This window comes from Centrocercus urophasianus, unplaced genomic scaffold (assembly GCF_019232065.1).
Source record: "Centrocercus urophasianus isolate 14NV4802_14NV808 unplaced genomic scaffold, USGS_Curo_1.0 seq_12, whole genome shotgun sequence".
Taxonomy (NCBI): domain Eukaryota; kingdom Metazoa; phylum Chordata; class Aves; order Galliformes; family Phasianidae; genus Centrocercus; species Centrocercus urophasianus.
Window position 1 is genome coordinate 59,835,499 of NW_024884364.1, and position 8,125 is coordinate 59,843,623.

General features: G+C 38.3%; 1 protein-coding gene across 1 annotated transcript in view; it reads left to right on the top strand.

Moving 5' to 3' along the window:
* The window catches only part of GCC2 (GRIP and coiled-coil domain containing 2), a 30,668-nt gene extending 24,510 nt beyond the window's left edge, over positions 1-6,158 (top strand). The window contains exons 21-23 of the mRNA XM_042809538.1: positions 275-414; positions 1,397-1,598; positions 2,469-6,158. Of these exons, the coding sequence (XP_042665472.1) occupies positions 275-414; positions 1,397-1,598; positions 2,469-2,539 (413 nt within the window). The 3' untranslated portion in view covers positions 2,540-6,158. The remainder of the gene's footprint in view (positions 1-274; positions 415-1,396; positions 1,599-2,468) is intronic.
* The last annotated feature ends 1,967 nt before the right edge of the window (positions 6,159-8,125 follow it).

Below are 8,125 nucleotides of genomic sequence, written 5' to 3' on the forward strand. Positions count from 1 at the left end.
AAAGCAGGGGGTAAATTAAATCCATGTATCTTGATGTACTTACGAGGAGACTGGCAAATCAGTTCAAAAAAATGTGGATGTACAAAAACAAATCACAAAACAAGCATGCAGCAGCAGAAATGATGATGTTAGTTGGCAGTCTGAGTATGCATGGATTTCATTTCCTGTGTACATCTTAGAAACTACATTAATCAAGTCATAATGTTAACTTAGCATGAAGTAGATGTAAGTCCTTTTTCCTCCTCCTTCACTTTTCTTTCTCAATTCACTGCAGAAACATCCCAGTGGCAAACAGAGCTCACCAAGGATGAACTGATTGAGAAACTAAGCACAACAACAAAGAGTGCTGATCACCTGAACGAATTACTTCGTGAATCAGAAGCGACCAATGCAATTCTGATGGAGCAAATAAAGGTCAGCAGGCATGCAGTAAATGTGGGGACAGCTGTAATTTGTATGGTGTATTTCCTAAATGAAATGTTTAACACTGAATATGTTTCAGAAAATGGCAGTCTATAGAAATTTGGGAACACAAAACTTTAATTTGAGGGGTTTTTTAATTTCACAAGAGTAGTTATTACTTCTAAAGCTTACTTGAGGATTTTTTTTCCCCAGTTTTTCATATCTAGGGGAAGAAGGGAAATAAAAGCTACTACTAGTTCTACTAAAAAGGCAGAGTTTGGAAGTTTAATATCTGCTAAAGAGCCTTTACTGTTTGCATTTGGCTAAAAACAGTAAATTCCAAGGGAAACATTGGTCTCTCTCCCTATAATCCCTTTTACCTGTCTTAATATAAAGGAAGATGCGTGTTTAGAGGTACACGTACTAACAAAATTTGGTTATATTTGATCACATCTCCAGGGTTTCTCTTGAAACATTTTTAAAGGTAACGTATTCTCAGAACAGGCTAACATTTCTTTTATGATTTCTTAATGCATGATAATGTTGTTAAACCTCTGATCCAAGTTGCTTTTTTAGCTTCTGAACTCTTTATCATTGAAAGTGAATTTTAGCACTGTATCTCACTATTAATTACTGGACAGATTTTATCTGAATAAATTATTTTTAATCTCTCTCTCTATATATATTTTTCTGGATATTATCAGCTGTTCAGGTTTCATTGGGTTTTTGCCCAGAATCATAGAAGGGACCTTTAAGATCACCTTCTTCCAACCTCCCTGCTGTAGGCATGGTCACCTACCACTAGACCAGGTTGCTCAAAGGCCCATCCAGCCTAGCTTTGAATACTTCATTACACATATGCTATACTTTTTCAAGCAAGCTGCATAATTTTACTTTTAGTTCTTCAAAATACCTTTCTTCAAGTGTTCATCTCATGATGCAAAAAAACATTGCATGGTCTTTTATTAATTTATTTTTTCCTTGTCATCTGCAGCTTCTTAAAAGTGAAATAAGAAGACTGGAACGAAACCAGGAGAGAGAAAAGTCTGTGGCTAATCTAGAATATTTAAAGAATGTTCTGTTGCAGTTCATATTCCTAAAATCTGGAAGTGAAAGAGAAAGGCTGCTGCCAGTAATAGACACCATGTTGCAACTTAGCCCTGAAGAGAAAGGGAAGCTGGTTGCAATTGCCCAAGGTAGGTGGGGTTCTGGCACATTTTAGAAAATGACAGTAAGTTGTAATGTAATGTGTTCATATGTTTTAGTAAAGATTTCTGTCAAAGTGGTCTTAAAATAGAGGTTCCCATAAAAAATGAATGATTTTCTTGGCAGATGTTTTAAAAAGTTAATTAAAATGGTCCTCTCAAGGCATTACTGCAGACCTAATATTAGTTTCAATAAATTAGCTTTAAAAAAACCTTTTCAGCAAAATATGCTTTCTGATTAAGAACCTTTGGAACGAGGGGAGGAAGGAGGAATAGTTGAGCCTTTGAAAGAAATAAACCCAAGAGCTGTAATAATGTGTAATAATGTTCTGGCTACTCTTTAAATACTCTGATGCCTTGTTTGTCCCTTTACTATTCCTTTTAAAGATACGATCTTTTTAAGTTATGTAAATAACGAGCTAGTTTCTAGTACTTCATTAGCATACTTGATTTAAAAATTACTTAAAGAATAAAGAAGTACAGTGTGTGTGTATATAAGCATTTTAAACTAGTGAAGAAAAGCACATGAGTAAGTGACAACATAATCCATCCCATGATAAGCGTTGTGTTTGGAAAAATTATATGTAAACTAAGCCTATAGCATCTCAATGCTTTTTGGCATTCTAATCAACACTGGCTGGATTTTTCTTAAGGAAGATAATGAAATGGTTTCTTTAAAGTGTACTGGGTGACTAAAGTCCACATCTTTTGCAAAGTGTAAGTACTGAATGTTACCTCTTCATCAAATTGACAAGAACAGTGTTTGAAGACTTGACAGAGGAAGGAAAAATGAAGATCAGGTTTCCAAATTGTGTAACGTGTAGCCTCATAAACTTACAGAATGTATTTCTCCTCCTCCAGGTGAGGAAGAGAGTTCCTCACGGCCCTCTGGGTGGGCTTCGTACCTTCACAGCTGGTCCGGACTTCGATGAGACAGTGGAAGCGCTGCATCTTTAAATGCATTCCACCATTACAAAAAGAGAAATCCTGAAGTAGAAGAACAATCCACTGGTATTTCAATGTTGAACTCTGGGGTTTTGTTTCTGTGTATCATTTTCAGCTTTTTAGTTTCTTCTGAAGGAAGAACACCTCGTCAGCTCTGAAAGACTATTCTGTATCGCATTCTGGCAGCAGAGAACTTCTTGTCAAAGCTGATGAGCAGACATATAATGAGAAGCAACAAGCTAATTGCAAATTGCTTAAAACAGAATCTGACACACTTGTGACAGGGCTTTTAATGCTGATTTGAAGAAAAAGTTGATTTAATATAGCTACTGGAATACCTAGACATAAAGCATTTTGAAGTGTTTACAGTTCCTCACAAATATTTGTCAGCTCGCTAGCCTGTATGGTTCGTGCATGTTGAAGGAATTACGAGTTATTTCCTCTCTGGTGATGCTTACAAAATGTGAGCTCAGTTGTGAGCAGAAGAGGGATTTTCTGTTTTGACTAAATTTTTAGTCTTAGTTATGTTTTTCAGAATTGCTTGACAGAAAATACGAAGGCAGCGGCCCACAAAACTTAAAAGGGCCTAAAATTATATAAAATACAACGTTTGGCACATCTATGGCATGGTACTGTAGAGGTGATTAATGGCATTTTTGGAAGTCTTGGGATAGCACCCCAAGAACCAGTGGTCATAAATGAGCTGAAGTTTTAGGAGAAAGAACTTAAGATACGGCTTTTAAACCTGAGGTTGGATGTGTGTTTTCAAGACCAGGAAGCAATGTTACACTACTGTAGTGATGCCTGTTCTTAAATGAAAAGGCTCTACCTGTACTTAGTCATCTAGAAGATACTAAAGGAGGAATCATGAGTTTGTACATCAGAGCCCTTGTGGTAACATTTGAAAGAAAAGGACAGAGCTTCCTCCAGTAGGTGTACATTTTAAATGTCCTGAAGATTGAAGACGTTACATTCTTCTGTCACTTGTGTTTGCACACTACATTTGCACAAATCTTTTGTACAGATGATTTAATCTCTGTTCCAGTCTCTTTGGGTTTTGTTGGTTTTTTTTCCTTTGTTGTTGTTTTCCAGAAAATAAATCTCTGAGCTATTTCTCCTGTTATCAACCCAACACCTTTTTGTTTTTTTCCCCCTTCTAGGCCATGCTGCCTTTCACTATTTTAATTTATTTGTAAATTGCTGAAGTGCTTACATGTCATTTCTTTACCCTGCTTACCTTTCAACTACAGATGTTTTGGAGTTTGTTTTTTTTCCCCAGTATGCCCTCTCCCACAGTTTTACATTGAATCCTTTCCTGGTGTACATATCAATTCTAGATAGTATTCTTTCTTTCCTGCCCATCTTAGTTGAGGCCCTGCAGATTGATGCTCATTCCTTTAATATTACCTCGCTTGGGGCTGAAATTTATCTGGATTCAAGAACAGAAAGTCAGCATGCACTGTTAGTAAAAGCAGTTACTGAACAGTTTATTATCATTGTTTTTTGCTGTTGGTATGTATTTCCAACTGACAAACAACTGACATTCAACAGACTTCAGCTATTTTAATTCCGCAGTCTTGAGCACAATTTATTTTTCTTCCATTATATGTTCTAACTGGAATCTTCATGGTTTGTGCTACCAGTGAAAACGCCCTGTGTGGACTTTCAGATCACAGAACTGGTAACCAATAGCATAGGGCATCTGTAGTTTGGAGATGCAGAAAGCAAGCATGAGGCTACATGTGTTACTGAAATGATACCTTCAACATATGTGATTTGCTCCAGATGTCTGCTTAATACTAACTCTTGTTTGCAGCTGGATTTTGTTAATGTCACTCTAAAGAATGCTAGAGCAGAGCTAGGGGAGAGAGCTCAGATACACATAAAAATGTGTGTAAGTCATTCTCCTGCTGTGATTTTAACGATAGAAGCACGAGTGACTTCTTTTTTTTTTTAAGCTTAGTTCAAACTTAGTTTGCAGCTGACCTGAATTAGTCCCTTCTGCACAATGTCTGCTCAACTGCCTCCAGAGATCTGTGACAAGTTCCTTTTTTAAATGCACATATTTCAGAACTGTAGATTTAACATTGTGAACTGTGAATAAATGCATGCAAACAACCTATCTTTGGCTGTACTAAGTACCATTTGCTTAGTGACTTCTTTTTCCAGGTCCGAGTTGCACACTTACTGATCTTAGTAAAACTCAAGCATTGTCTTTATGAATGTAGTGGACACCTCCTGCATCACTATATATATATATTTTATTAATGGAAGATTAAGGTCTTAATGTTAAAAATATTTTAATAACTGCTACTAAGTTGTGTTATGATGCAAAGATTGCCAGAACTTAACCTCGGTGGCAAAAAACTGATGTAAGTAGATATATCAAGGTTTAATGTGCACTTGCAGTAAATGGCATTAGAAGAGTATGGACTGGGCACAGGATTATTTTACATAGTAAAGTTTTTATATGTCATGAATTTGCATTTGTAACATTACAGCATTGTGGCTGTGATTTGCTTTCAGAAAGCAGTTTAAAATGGTAACTAGTACTGCTGCTTCTTGACATACTAGTGCTCTTTTTTTGGAGGAGCACTGTGCTGACTTTGCTTTCTGGTTCTATTTCTTTCCTTGTTTCCCCCTTGTCTCCCCCTTGTTTCCCCCTTCTGCTGTATTTGTTGGAATATTTCCCAGAAATTGCAGCCCCTGCCCAAAGATTTCATGAGCTTAGGACCAAATTTTATTCTTCTATCTGCCTGCCTTCAGCCCTACCTTCAGGATGGAAAGGAATAATATAAACATGAGACTATATTGTCACTACGCAGAGTATATATAGGGACTTAATAACAACAAAAAAAGAATAATTCTGAGTTTCTAGGACTTTCTGTGCACTGTAGCTGCATTTTTAACTACCTACATGGGCTTAAAAACGGGTTATGGATGTGCCTTCTGCATTCTTTTTTTGACAGAACAGAGCCCTGTCTGTGCAAGCCAAATGTGCTCTGTCTGGAACACAGAAGACCAGAATCTGTAAGGCTGAGGTGTAGGTGTGCCCAGTTGGATTAAGGGCTCAGGAATGGCCAGGGGGAGCCAGTGTTAGAGTGGTACATGGGAGAACTGAATTGGTTTTCTTTCCTGACCTGACCCCTTTCCCAAAGTATAACAGAAGAATATATGGTTAGATTATTTTTCTGAAGTTAGATCTTCCTTTCTCTGTTTCCCTCCGTCGTTGTGCTTTGATAATAGAAATCCTGAAGTAGTTGGGGAAGATACCTAACAGACCTTATTAGTTTCTAATAACTGCCTTGGAAGGCAGCTTAACCACCTCTCCTCCAGCTTTTGCCTTGGCTTCACCTAGAGCACCATAATTCCTTAACTATGTGATAGCTCCACTATTACTAGTTCTGTGAAAATATCTCCCAACAGAGCCTTGCAAATAGCAGTTAACACCCATAAGCTGAAAAACCAAATGCATGAAGAGGTAAAAATGTTTGTTGTAGTAATTTCAGAATCACTAGTTTGAATAGGTAAGTGTTTTGGTTGGAAACATGACTGTGCTGCCTTTTTCATGTGGCCACTGCTTCAATAAATTTCATCCTTATGCAACAGCGTGCCTTTCTTTTTCTCTGAATGCCTGTTCTTAGCTGAGAAAATACTACTTGGGTGCAAGGTAGAAAAAACACGGGGATGCTTACTGTAGTATTCAAGAGAAGGTCTGGTACAGTAGCTGTGTGGTCTCTACTTTGTAACACAGTAATAGTGATGGGTATTTCTGGATCAACAAAAGGGGAAAATGGAAAAGGTAATTTTTATTCTTTTGTAAAAAAATAAATAAAAATCAAGGTGTGAAAAGAAGTTAACCTAAGAACAAATGGATATAAGAGTCAGAAAAAGGAAGCCTGAAATTTGAGATCAATTTGTAAGCCAAACAATTTTCAGATGCTGCATATGTGCTTAAGGGAAGAGAAAAAATAATGTGGCTACTTTTCAAGCAGAACTGAATAGAATACTGTCTTGCATAGACGAGAAGGCACATCTTAGGATCAAGAGATTCATAGAGTCACTGAAGGCTTGGGTTGGAAGGGCCCTTTATGATCATCTAGTTCCAACGTTCCTGTTTGTGGATCAGGTTGCCCCATTGAGTCACCCCATGATGGCTCTTTCATGTATCAAATGCATCTCTATTTAAGATTTACTTTAGTCATGAAAAGAACCCTTTTTATTTCTTTCAGGGCCAAAACACACAAGGTGTACCCTTTCTATGCAGGATACTGAAGCTGCTGGTACCTTGGCCTTCACAATATCCCTGCTGTTTCAATGTGCTTCTCCTCTAACTGAGATATGCATCCAGCTTTCTTACTGCATTTGCCCTGTTGCTGCCAGTGAAGTCAAAGGACACCTCTTCCATTGGTTTTGTTCAAGTTCCTTCTCTGGAAGATGGAAAGATATTGTTAAATGGAACAAAATGTAGGATGCAGTAATTTTCCGAAGATAGGACGATTACTGAAGTCCTGGGCAGAACTGCTAAGTGGAAAATGAGGACAGCTTGAAGCACCATTCAGTAAATGCCTTCAGTCTTGCATCAGCACAAACCAAAGGCTGAGAAACCACAAGAATAAATAACACATCCACCATTTCATGAGAAGTGTTCCATATTCCATATTTTAAAAGCTGGAAGCAATACTGGCTGAAATACTGGGCAGGGGGGACGGAAGAAGGGACGGAGGGCCAGGCAGCACCAAGTAAGGTAGAGATCAGTGTTATGCAGCTCTGAGATCACGAGTGGCTATGGGTTTGCACAGAGGCACTACCAAATTGGTAATGGTGCCTTGCTGATGCCAAAGTAAAGGAGATGAGCCGTGCAGTGGCTGGTGTCTGTGGAGCAACTCAAAGCTTTTTCCAGCAGTGAGGCTCACGGTTCTCTGCTATGTGAAGAAGACGAAGTTCCCCACACCTTGTGGTCATGGGCTTTCTTTCTCTTATGAAGGAAAATGGGAAACCACCAATTGTGCTGGACTGAAACTAGCTTACCTGATGCCTACCTCATGCACTGTACTGGCCTTTTTTGTTTGGGAAATAGGAGTAATAATGCACTTGGCTTTCTCGTGCCCACTGCTTTTGAAGATTTATTTAGCTTTATAGCCCAATAACTGCTACCAAAGAGAAAGATAATCATATCTTTGCTCTGGTGCTGGGGCATGCTCTGGCTGTGTTGAGTCACACTTCATCTCCATCTGTGAAGATGCTGCCTGCGTACCTCTTTCATCTTAGGACATGACAGATGTAAAACTAGAGGCAATGTCCCAGCTGCAGGCATAAACTATGCTCTTCTCCCTCTTTTTTACAAATCCAGAGAATACTTCTCTGAAAACTGTTTTGTTGAAAGCAGGCTACGCTGTGATGCCTAAAAGTCTTTCCTCTGCATGTTACAGAATCAAAAGAATGTTTTTGTTTTCAATTTCTGCCTTTCATTTCTGAGTCCTCACTGCAGTTTAGATTGAGTTGACCTATGCTGTAGGAGCCTTACTGCTGTTCCACAAACCTTTCATTTCAGAAGGTGAGACTTCTGGGGG